We start from the raw sequence: 12,432 nt of genomic DNA, 5'->3' as shown, positions 1-12,432 counted from the left end.
TGATATATTTTTAAAAAAATCATTTATATATTAGGTTAAAACAGAAAATTCGAATTAAATTATAATTATACCAGCAGCATAGATTTCAAATAATTTTTATTTGACCTAAAAACCAGCATATAATACTCCCTCCTTTAACTATTAAAAACTGCACAGTTGCAAAAGTCAGCATCTTCTTTTAAGTTAAGTAGTTAACAAAAAGCGTAATGTGAAGATGAATATGAATATTGTTGTTAAATGAAAAGCTGCAAAAAAAGGTAAAGATCGAATGAAATTTATGTGTGAATTAAATATATGTTAGTCTGATCACTATATTATGCCCACAACTCTTATTTTATATTATTAAGATGTTGTCAAATGTATATCTAAAATATCACATAATTTTATTTTAGATAAACCACGATTTAAAATGAAAAAAAAAACTTAGCTAACCTTCGATTAAAGCTTCGTAACAGTACAGCTCAATTTGTTTATTAAAGTACTTAAATCATTTAGTAATCATTTTATTTTAAGATTTGGAAAAAATAAGAAAATCTATGTTTGAAAATATTTATCATACAAAAAAATTGTATAAAAATAAAACACCATAAGATATATCTTTATTTTTGTTACCTTAAATTCAATATGTATTTTTATGTGTGTGTGACTCAACAAAAATTGTAAAAACATTATCGAAAGTATGGACATAACAACACCAATGCAGATTTTCTACCCACTTTGTTTTATGGTCTTAAATAATTTTTTTCTATAACGAAAATAAAACCTTTTCAGAACTTTTACCCAAAGCTTTTCAGATAATTTTTCTACTATTATATAGTAAAGTGAGTTATACATCATAATCAGGTATCTGTACCAATCTATTATAAAGAATGAGGAAAGTTGATGAAAGAATAAATTAGTGAAAATAAATAACCTCAAGTAGGGAATATTTTATACACACATTTATTTTCTTATATTTAAAATGTTTGTAGAAATCAAATATTTTAAGAAAATAATACCATCTCTTATATATTAAAAAAGAAGCATTGTAATAAATGTATTCACACTATAATAGACACGTGGCAGCCTCACAATGATTTGAAAATAAATATGCTAACGCGTTCACACTATATTCATAAATGTGTTTACATAATGTATATTGCGTTTTAATATAAAACTCACATACATGGTTCCAATAAAACTCTGGATTTTTCGGTTCGAATAAAAATAGATAACGAATCAAAAGCCAAACTATATATATATTATTTTTTTGTTTACGGATAAAGTTGAGCAAAATATTCATAAATTTTGATTCTATTCGTTATCCGTTTTGATTTGAACCAAATAATTTGGTTATCCGCAACTCTACGAAACAAATCAAATACTAAAATACAATGTCCAAACAAAAAGCAAATCACAAATATCAATAATTTTAGGAACATATATCTAATTTGATCCGCTATATGAATAATATTAAATATGTAAAGAATTATATATATATATATATATGTAAAGAATATCTAATTTCATTGAATATATATATACATATATGTAAAGAATTATATATATATATATATATATATATGTTATGAATTAAATTTAATATATTAGGTACTAAAATTTAGAAAGTTAAATGATGTTTTATTTTTGTAATAAAATGTTATTATTAAAATTTTCAATTATTTTAAAATTTTATTTTATTTACGGATCAAATCAGATATTCTTTAAAATTCTAAAACATTTCGGATATCCGAGTCACTGAATATCTAAGTGGCTAAAGATCGAATCGACACAAATGCTTCCAAATACACATATATTCGATCTGGCCTCACCCCTATTTACGGATACAACTTTATTTTTTTTATATGAAAAATGACTAATGTCAAAGCATTTTTATTTTAAATTAAATATAATTTTATCTTTCATGTATTATTTTGAACAAAAATGTCATTTCATATTAATTAACAATATCTTAATATATTTGTCAACTATTTTTATATACTTTTTATATACACATACAACAACTGAAATATCTAATTTTTTTGAAAGTTGAAATATTTTTTCTTATTGCTTCTTTCACTACCGACCAAATTGTAGTAAAATGATTTGTCTTAATAATTTTCTTTTTTTTCTTTCAATATTATCTGTTTAGAAACTATTGGTTCGACATGACAACTATCTAAAATTCATAACATGAAAATAAACAAATAATATGAATTTTTGGTTTTTTCTGGAAAAAAAACCAAAAAATCAAACATTTTAACTGAATAAACTAAAATGAATATTCCTTCCGTTTCTGAATAAGTGTCGTTGAAGAGAAATTTTTTCGTTACAAAATAAGTGTCGTTTTCGATTTTCAATGCAAAATTTATTAGTTTTATTCAGTAATTTATTTTTCTATTGGTTGAAATATGGTTAGGTATATTGGTAATTGTATTTTTATATAGGAAATATACAAAATTAATTGTTTCCTTAATCCGTGTACACAGATCCAAAACGACACTTAATATGAAAAAGAGGAAGTATTAATTTAAAATAATAGTTATATTTTAGAAGATTAAAAACCAAAAAAAAAAAAACTTAAAACCAAACCAATATCCAGATTAAACATATTTAATGTCTATTTATTAAAAATAATGAAACTAATAATCACATTCCGCGCAAGGCGCGAATTATTACCTCGTTAAAATAAATATAAGGAGAGAGTGTCCGCCAGAAAGATAAGAAGGGCTAAAATCATCTTAATCCTTCCAATTTGTTGGCCACCAATCATATACATACACCTTTATCTTTTTGGAAATATTTGTGAATTTCTTTTGTTCAGTAACTTACTTTGTTAGTGGGCATTTTCCATTTAGTTACTTTTTAGAATACTAATAATATATAATATAAATTTAGAATCATTTTGAATATTAATATGTTTTGTTTATATAGTACTTCATTCTCTCCCCAACCTCTGATAAATTACACCTTTTAATCACTCTATTTTTAAGCTGAAAATGACTTCAAAATTTATATTATCTTCTTAATTATATTGTCTTAGATAGAAAGCCTCAGTTCAAAAAAAAAAATATTGTCTTAGAGAAAAGAGTTGTCCCAAAACCGGTAATGATAGCAAAACATATATGAGTTGATCGCAAAAATTGGATATATGTGTTTTGTAGTTAGTATATTTAAGTTTCTATAGTTATAGTGAATTGTTATTTTAAATGACTCGTACTTGGAAAAATTATTATAATATCTTATCTTTTAAAATCTGTTTTGAATAAAAATTTTGAGTTAAATTATTTCCAATAATGTAGATACAAAATACAAAGTTTATATAGATAAATATCTCAAAAATAACAAAAGGTATCATATGCAGCCGCATGTTTTTCTTTTGGCTGCATGGAGTTGCAATAAAATGATTATGGAGACTTTTTTTTTTTACAATTATGGAGACTTTTACAGGCACAAGAATTTCAATGTGATTATTACTGGCTCCAGGAAAGTCGTTCCATAAATGAACAGTCCTCGTTCCAGAATAGGAATGTTTAACCATTTTGATATTTTGAGTAAATCAATAGGGCTAATAGTTCAGTGAAGCATAGAAATTACTATGTGATATTTTCGAGTAAATCAATTGGGCTAATAGTTCAGTGAAGCAAAGGAATGTTAACTATTGAAGTAAAAAAAAGTAAGTGGTTTTTAAACAAAATTCTTGCCAACTTTTATTGGGTAATTTGAAACGTATAGCTTGGATTCCAATGTGCTTTAATTGGTGCTTTTGTAACTAAATAAGTCTCGTATGTTCTTTTTATTTTGTTCTATTTTTTATATTTTCTCTGTTTTTGTAACAATATTCTTCAATTTTTTTCCTTTGTATTAAAATGTTTCATTTAATTACCTTGAAGTGTAATTTATTTGCATATAAAACTGAACTGAAATTCTTATTGAAAATTTGGCAAAAGTTTGAGTTTACATATTTCGAAATATTATGCAAATCAAGCATAACTGCATAAATATCTTTTTTTTTTAGTTTGTACAAACTTTTTAGTGTTATGTGTAATTAGATTGAACATTTTTTTGTATTATTTGTTTAGTTTGGTCTAATAGATTAGTTCTATCTAGTGTTTGGATTTGGGATACAATGACGTAAAAAACCTGAGGAATGAAGATATATGGCTTTTAACCTTCATAGTTAGCTGACGCGGAAACATCATCTAACCTAAATTTGTTTAGGTCAATTGTTAAAAATGAACGGTGTTAAAAGATGAGTGATTACACACAAAAAAGAGAGCAGCTATTGTAGTAAAGACAACCAGATAAACCAAATGCAGCACATGCATCTCCATTATCAAGACTCGAGTTAGGTTATCTCAATCACTTGCCAATTACTCTAATATTTACTATCGTTTTACTGTTATTTTCGGGAAGAAAATAAAAAATATTTCATTTTTGTTTATCAAATCTTATCTACAAAATTCAAGTGTAAACAAAATATCTCTTTAATTCATTTTCTATTTTATTTTCCTGATAATATGATATAGTTGCATATAACCATTTTATTTACTAATATAATAATTGCGAAAATATATTATCATTATGCAATATATTTTCTTTGTTTAAGAATATAAATATTGTAGAGGTTTTACTATTCCAAAATACATATAATGCTTTCACGTTTGAACAAATTTTCATTTATTGAGATTTGTGTGACCAATTGTATTTACCCTCTCATAACTGAATGTTTACTATTAATTATATATTTTAAAGATTTTCTTAATTTTATGTGTTTTAGATAAACTATCATATATTTTTAAATAGAACATATATTATTATGCATATACATAAATAAGTGTTCTTATATAATTACTAACGTGTAATCAAATGCATTTAACTCTACAAAAAATTTCGAAGATGAATTTTATAAACGGTATGATTGAATGGTATTTGAGATGAAACAATAATACATGCATTGATCCAAAATCTGTGGAATTATATGAAATATAGCTCATCATTTTTAGTATGCATAGAAGTGATCATGTCCTGTTCAATAGGATTCACTAACACCCTCATTGGTTTCCTATTACTAAAAAGTATGGAAATAAAGTTTAGAAATCGCATGATCAAGTTGCATTTGGGAGAGATCGTAATACATACATTGATCCCAAATTTTGGAAGACGTATAAGTTTGAACTTTTATTGTGTATTAAATGGTGGATGTCCCAGCTAGTCTATTTGGATGCGCTAACACACTCATTGGTTTCCAGTTATTATACTCTCCATAATTAGATAATAAAAAGTTCTTTTAATTAACTACCATTATCAAACCATTCATAATGGTGAATAACATACTGAGAAACTTCAATTAAAGGAACGATTAATGTTCATTGGTAGTGGTCTGATACTTATACCACCCAATAATTAGAGGGCTAAAGCATTAAGAATTTGATTTACATGCACATAATTGATGATTAGTGTTGCAAAGCAGCGCGTAGATGACACGAGTCAGCATGATGGAGACATTAGGCAAATTAAGTGTTTAAAATTTGACCACAAAGTATGAAATGTCGGCAGGTGATTGGAGAAATGATACTACCAGGCATGTGTGTGTGGGTCTAATCCAACCTTAGTGCATCTTTTGTAGTGCATTATTATAACCCCTATATCTATTCTATATGTTTATCAATAATTAATTGCGACGAATATATGCACAAACACAACCTCATGTTATGTCTATCTTAAGTAGATGTGCCAACAAAAATACGTACCAAAAACGTACGTACGCCTTCTACGTTTTATGAAATCCATATAGTTTGTTAATTGTTACAGGCCCACTGCATCATCGCAGTAACTGTTTTCCCTCGGATTAGAGAATCATGAAAATTAGTGTACAAATAATTAAAAATTAAATAATATTATGTCAAACTGTATAACCCACTAAATTAATGTTAATTGGGTCTAGTGGCGTCAACAGAATATTTCCTCAGGAGAAAAATCATGTATCTTTGGGTGTAATGCCGCTTGGGAAGAGAAATCACATTTACTGATTTACATTGTGCTGCCCATGATCCATGAAGACCTAAGGTCTAGATTCTATGGTGTTTAGTTTAATTTATGGGCATTCAGCTGCGAATTCTCCATTTAAATTATGTCTCAAATTCGAAAATTAGAATAATAATTTAACATTTTACCAAAAAAGAAAAACATACAACATTCTTTGTAATTCGATGATGTAAAAACATGTAAGCATTTTATAAGAAAGCTAAATTTAATAGGTCTAGAGACTTTTAAGTATAATATATTTGGTCATGAGCAAGTAAGACTTGTCCCATCTCTAGCTAGCTTTGTCCAGCGTACCGTTAGGCAGCCGCCTAAACCATCATGTTTTAGAGCGAGACGCGATGTTGTTCCTTTCAAATGCGGGTCACGTGGATACCTCGTTTCTATCCCATAGCCAGTGTACTTGTACATTTCCACAAATGATAACACTGATTAATTTATAATGCGTTTTCGTTTTCTTATTGGCAGAAAGCTTATGCAAATAGTTAGCTGTCTTAATGAATGAAAAATAGTGAATGATAAAGTTCAAGTCTCCACAGGCCACGTCCTCATCCATAAAATAAAAAATCTTTGTGCATGACAAGCTGTGTACCATTTTCCTTTTTTTTATTCTTCTTTTGTCGTTCTACTAATTTTCTGCAATAAAAATATAAAGGTCAAACATTTAAAGTCTTAAAAGAGTCAAAGATCTTTTGACTCAAAAAAAAGAGTCAAAGATCAAAACAAATGAAGTCTTGACTTGAAGGTTTACCGGCATGATCTAGTTATTTAGAAACAAAACTGCCTGCTTGGACCACCTGAACTCCGGTACAAATGCTCAATCTATGGTGGTTAATTTATGAACAGTTTAGGTACAAAAATCTTCTAACTTAGGACATTTCTAATAGAACACAGAAATTTTCTCTATATTTCACACTAAAATAGAGTAACTCTATTATAGAGTTAAATTTCTTCCTATGGTTTACTCTATAATAGAGTTACTCTATAATAGAATAAAATATAATATCATATTATTTTTTCAATTATATTTGGAATAAAAAAACAAAATTACTTTATATTTCACTCTAACTCTATTATAGAGTGGATCACTAGAACGCATTCAACTCTATAATAGAGTTATTCTATTTTAAAATGAAATATAAAGTAAATTTTTGTGTTTCATCGGAAATGATCTTAACCCTGTAATAGTTGCCGCTGGCCCGCTGCTACCTAGCTTGGTTCTGAAAAGTCAATGATCGGATACTGTATGCTCATCTATGAAAAAAAATCTAATTGTAGATGAATACTCTTGTTGCAATAAAGGTTTTATAATTTGAAATAATCAGATCCATCCGTTGTAAATTGGTATTACATGATTGATTATGCGCTCCAAATACGGCTATAATTTTAAATATATATAAAAGAAAGGTATAAAGATAATTAAATATTAAAAGAAAAAAGAAGTGATATTTTTTTTTATCATGATTTTTTTTTAACGCTGATTTATTACGATCTTACAATTATGATATAGGAAATATTACATAGACGATTCGACAACCGACAATACTACCTGCCTTATGAAGACCTACGCCTAACTGCATCACCTGAGCCGTCCTATGAAGATCCACGCCTGGACAGATTTACTTGCAAGCTTTTCCTCTGTAGTCTGCATAATTGTTTAATAAACCGCTCTCTCCGGGACTTGAAACCTAGATTTCCTGTAATCTGAAATAAATTGCATAGTCTGGGATTCGAACCCCAGACATGGGTGTAGAAGCCTTTAAACCTTAACCAATAGGCTACGGTGTTTCCACAGAAAAAAGAAGTGATATAATCCATAATATTATCATGGCAATATTTTAATAACAATTTGAGGAATATTGAGCAGTGAAAGACATCAACTTAGAAATCTAAAGCAAGAGAGAACAAAATAGAAATTCTAACAACTTTCTTTTTGTGTCTCCAGTGAACTTAGACCGAACAATATTCTTCTTACACAAAATTAATTAAAACTATAATTAAAACACAAATAATTTGGTAACACAGAGAGAAAATAAGAGAGGCAGAGGGCTAACGTGCGCGACAGTGACTGTTTGTCTAAACGGCGCCAAATATTCTGAGTGTTGTCTTGTCTTTTCACAATAAAACGCAAACAAAAACCCACTCCCACATTCTTCTTTCTAAAAAAGAACACACACATAAACCACTTTCTCTCTTCTGTCTCTTTCTTTTGCCAGGCGAACATGGATAAAGGCTTCTCTCCCGTCGGTCTAAGAGTTCTTGTGGTTGACGACGACCCAACATGGCTTAAGATTCTTGAGAAGATGCTCAAGAAGTGCTCTTACGAAGGTCTCTATCTAATGTTTTAGACTCACTCCTCAACACCACCTGAGATGTCTGTCTCTCCTTAACTTAATTTCCTCTGCTTTTGAATTAACTCTGTTGCAGTGACTACATGTGGGTTAGCTAGAGAAGCTCTGAGGCTGCTCCGGGAGCGTAAGGACGGATATGACATCGTGATCAGCGACGTCAACATGCCTGACATGGACGGATTCAAGCTCCTTGAGCACGTTGGACTCGAGCTGGACCTCCCTGTCATAAGTCAGACTTCTCCACAAGCACAAATCAAGATCTTGTCTGATAAATAATTACTAACTTTGATGTTTTTTTGTTACAGTGATGTCAGTGGACGGTGAGACGAAAAGAGTGATGAAAGGAGTCCAGCACGGAGCGTGTGATTACCTGTTGAAGCCCATAAGGATGAAGGAGCTGAAGATCATATGGCAGCACGTTCTGAGAAAGAAGCTTCAAGAAGTGAGGGACATCGAAGGATGCTATGAAGGAGGAGCTGATTGGTTCACCAGAAACGATGAGGCACACTTGCTTGGAGGAGGAGGTGAAGATGTTTCTTTTGGGAGAAAGAGGAAAGAGTTTGACTTTGAGAAGAAGCTTCTTCTTCAGGATGAGAGTGACCCATCATCGTCTTCCTCCAAGAAAGCAAGGGTGGTTTGGTCTTTTGAGCTTCATCAGAAGTTTGTCAACGCTGTTAACCAGATAGGTTGCGATCACAGTAAGTACGTTGGGACACTTCAGTTTCTTTCAATATCCCTACCTTTATCATGTCTTCTTCATGGATCTGGTGTCTTATGTTTGGCAGAAGCTGGTCCCAAGAAGATATTGGACCTCATGAATGTTCCATGGCTCACTAGGGAAAATGTTGCGAGCCACCTCCAGGTAAAACTTTACCTTCTCGTTAAATCAAAGAGGGAATTGAAGTGGAGATTAAGCTTTTTGTCACTTTCTGTTTTTTTTGTAGAAGTACAGGCTTTACCTGAGCAGATTGGAGAAAGGAAAGGAGCTAAAGTGTTACTCTGGTGGAGTAAAGAATATGGATTTACCTCCAAAAGGTTCCGAATTTAGTTCGGTCCACCAAAGCCCTGGAAAGAACAGCTATGCCTTCTCTGGAGGCAGTTCTGATCCAAAGCAACTTGCTTCATCTTCAGTGTCTGACCCCAGCAGTGATGTTCATATGCCTCCAAAAGCGAAAAAGACGCGTGTAGAATTTGATCCTCCCATTTCCTCAAGTTGTGCGTTTGACTCTCTGCTTTCCTGGAGTGATGTTCCAGACCCACTTGAATCAAAGCCCCAGATTCTGTATGGGAGCAGCTTTCTCCAGCAACAACCATTACCAAGTCAAAGTCCCTATGTTGCAAATTCTGCACCAACTCTGATGGAACAGGAAATGAAGCCTTCGTATGAGACTTCTGTGAATGCGGATGAGTTTCTCATGCCACAAGACAAGAACTCTACCGTGATCCTTCAAGATCTGGACTTGTCCGCTCCCTCTGCCATCTCCAGCATAAATGTAACCAACGATACAGAGTCGATTCTGAGAAGTTTGAGCTGGGAGCTTCCGGAATCACATCATTCTGGTTTTATAGACACTGACTTAGACTTCAGTTGGCTTCAAAACGAGCATTTCCTTGCAAACACCGGAGTCCAAAACTTCCAGTTACAAGATTACAGTTGTAGCCCATCTCTCCTTTCCGAGCTCCCACCTCACCTTTGGTTTGGAAATGAACCTGACGAGTATACCCTCATGGTAGACCATGGCTTATTCATATCTTGAACTTGCTCCATTAACTTCTTTTCGTATATTGGTCGGTGTTATGCATAAAGATTTTGTGGGTATACCTGAAAATAATCTTATCGAATGCATGTACAATAATCCATGAGTGTCATAGGCTAAATACACCACAGTGATAAGACCACTTGTTTCATACTGTCGCTTAAGATCTTCAAACTGTCACATTGTTTCTCTTTCACGTGTTTCTGCTGCTGGTAGGAAAATACTAGACCTATCATATCTTGAGAACCAAGATCTCTTCACGTTGTATCTATTTGCAAACTTAGCATTTCTCCTCGTTCCAAACTTGACATTCTTTTTGGACATGACGCACGACATATCTAACAGATGCCACCAAATCCAAAATGGGAAACTAAACAGAGTTACGAACTATCTAAAATATCCCACAAAGTGAATCACATGCATGCAGGCAATCGATTGGTTATCTGATTGAGATCTAGTTCATTCATAACAAACAAATACGTAGCTACAACACATTGCAGTGTTCAGAAAATCGGAAGAGATTTTACCTACTGGAGCGATCAGGGAGGTCCTACTTTATCACTGCAGATGGTCTCTGTTCTCCCTCATTGTTGCCTACACGAATTTCTTGGATACAGGGAGAAAAGATTTCCAATTTTCAAGTACTATTATTTGACAATGACTAAGAAGCGTTGAACTCCAAAAGTTGTAACCAAACAGGCTCTTTCTTTCAACAAATCTACAAACACGATAAGTTATATGTTACAAGAGATTTAGGAGAAACTGTTTCCCTGAGAGGTGTATAAAGAAAAATGTTCACAAAATAGTCGGCATCTCTTCCTATCCAGTGAACTTCTGCATTCCATATCAAGACGGTTGAGACATTAGGAATCAGCCCATCATGTGTCAATCGTTCAGCCTTGGACCCTGGACAACAGTAACATACATCACTTTGGAGAAAAGACAGCAAAATTCTACTGAAAATGAAGAGAAGAAACATGTGGTACCTGTTTATATATACTTACTTGGCTTTCTCATCAGGGCTTCCTTCAGTTTCTTCATCTGTCCCAGGATTCAGTGATGATATCTTTCCGAATGACTCTTTTGCATCCCCGAAAAAGTCTTTCACTTTGTCGAATACTGTTTTAAGCTGGTCCTGGGTTGGGAGCTATGTTCACAATAAGTTCAAATGTTTCAGAGGAAACATATATGACAACAACCCCTTTTGTCACACATTGTAAGGAGTTAAAGTGGTTGTGTAGCTCACCTCGATAACATCTGAGGTACTAAGTGCAGCCCTCATGTTTCCATTTTCCTGAATGTATAAAGCAAACATAATAAATGGAAGGAATAAAAAAAACAAGAAACCTTTCTTTCCTGTGGTCTCAAAGAATTCAAAGTTTATAAACAAAAGGAAACAGAGCATTACAACAAGTTTGTAGCCATATCGAAACTCAGTGGCTGTCCGCAAGACACGATGCTGCTTAATTGCTGTCTTTTGTATCTCCTTCTCATCCTGTTGAAGGTGAAAACAATCAGAAAGAGACACACATTACAAATCAGAATCAGACCAAACAGCTAAATAATAAGCAGCTTGTCTTGCTTACTCTGTAAATAACAGCAGCTATGTTTCTTGCAATGGTGTCTTTGTAGATATACTTCCCCAAGAGGTTATCTTTAGCAGCAACCATGATCTTAGCAGTTGTACCACCGGCAATTATACTTAGTGGATACCAAAGATACACCTGTTTCAAGAAACACTTATTACACAACAAGACTTCAATCTTGACTTCAACAAAAGAGGTGATGAGATAGAGAGACGAACATTGGCCATACGAATGAAGATAACGAATCTAGGGTTTCCATCGTCTTCAATCTTAGGCATAGGAGGAGGTGTACGTTGATACTGACGCGCCGCCATACCTTTCTTCCCCTTCGCCTCCACCACTAAAGCCTTCCTCCGCTGCGCCCTCTCCAGGCATGGCGTTCTCGAGGTGAACAGTGAATGTCTAGCTAAACCGAACTCTTCGAGTCTTCCCGTGTTCTTCAGTGGAAGCCGAGTTAACGCGTTGAGAGACATACTTACCTCCATTTGAGCACTTAGATTCACCAACGGGGGCCTTTTTGGGATGATGATGATGATGATGATTTCGTGGATCGTACCTTATCCATTGTGACGTGCCACGTCTCCTACTCGGTTGAACCGAACCGGGATTGTAAACCGGATATGTGTTTAGCCACTCAATCTACTCTTATTCTATGTACCAGTTTGAACCACCTGATGTCAGCTTTGGCCACTCAACTAAACCCAATCCTCTCAA

At 32.6% G+C, this 12,432-nt stretch overlaps 2 protein-coding genes across 4 annotated transcripts; one reads left to right on the top strand and one right to left on the bottom strand.

The window, feature by feature from the left end:
- Positions 1–8,157: 8,157 nt before the first annotated feature.
- On the top strand, positions 8,158–10,314 carry LOC106454297 (two-component response regulator ARR11-like). Of its 2 annotated transcripts, XM_013896441.3 has the most exons (5): positions 8,158–8,352; positions 8,452–8,604; positions 8,681–9,073; positions 9,161–9,237; positions 9,320–10,314. In XM_013896441.3, exons 1-5 carry the CDS (start codon positions 8,247–8,249, stop codon positions 10,130–10,132), a joined length of 1,542 nt encoding a protein of 513 aa, XP_013751895.1. In that variant the 5' UTR covers positions 8,158–8,246; the 3' UTR covers positions 10,133–10,314. The 2 variants fall into 2 exon arrangements, with proteins under 2 accessions (XP_013751895.1, XP_048591951.1); XM_048735994.1 differs by having other exon boundaries at positions 8,681–9,237.
- Positions 10,315–10,817: 503 nt separating this feature from the next.
- LOC106454306 (protein HHL1, chloroplastic) lies at positions 10,818–12,333 on the bottom strand. 2 transcript variants are annotated; one of them, XM_013896445.3, is made up of 6 exons: positions 11,937–12,333; positions 11,719–11,856; positions 11,541–11,627; positions 11,379–11,426; positions 11,137–11,279; positions 10,818–11,038 (listed from the first exon to the last, which is right to left on the bottom strand). In XM_013896445.3, the coding sequence occupies exons 1-6, from the start codon at positions 12,201–12,203 to the stop codon at positions 11,026–11,028; spliced, it is 696 nt and encodes a 231-aa protein (XP_013751899.1). In that variant the 5' UTR covers positions 12,204–12,333; the 3' UTR covers positions 10,818–11,025. The 2 variants fall into 2 exon arrangements, with proteins under 2 accessions (XP_013751899.1, XP_013751901.1); XM_013896447.3 differs by having other exon boundaries at positions 11,119–11,279; positions 11,937–12,254.
- Positions 12,334–12,432: the final 99 nt, after the last annotated feature.

Source organism: Brassica napus, chromosome A7 (assembly GCF_020379485.1).
Source record: "Brassica napus cultivar Da-Ae chromosome A7, Da-Ae, whole genome shotgun sequence".
Classification (NCBI taxonomy): domain Eukaryota; kingdom Viridiplantae; phylum Streptophyta; class Magnoliopsida; order Brassicales; family Brassicaceae; genus Brassica; species Brassica napus.
The sequence above is the reverse complement of the archived record's forward strand: the minus strand, read 5'-3'. Positions and strand labels throughout refer to the sequence as shown.

Coding starts and splice junctions, on each gene's coding strand:
- LOC106454297 (XM_048735994.1), top strand. CDS start 8,247: ATGGATAAAGGCTTCTCTCCCGTCGGTCTAAGAGTTCTTGTGGTTGAC. Junction 8,353..8,451: donor CAAGAAGTGCTCTTACGAAG/GTCTCTATCTAA, acceptor ACTCTGTTGCAG/TGACTACATGTGGGTTAGCT. Junction 9,238..9,319: donor ATGTTGCGAGCCACCTCCAG/GTAAAACTTTAC, acceptor TTTTTTTTGTAG/AAGTACAGGCTTTACCTGAG.
- LOC106454306 (XM_013896445.3), bottom strand. CDS start 12,203: ATGGAGGTAAGTATGTCTCTCAACGCGTTAACTCGGCTTCCACTGAAG. Junction 11,857..11,936: donor TCTTCATTCGTATGGCCAAT/GTTCGTCTCTCT, acceptor TTCTTGAAACAG/GTGTATCTTTGGTATCCACT. Junction 11,427..11,540: donor GATATGGCTACAAACTTGTT/GTAATGCTCTGT, acceptor TTATACATTCAG/GAAAATGGAAACATGAGGGC.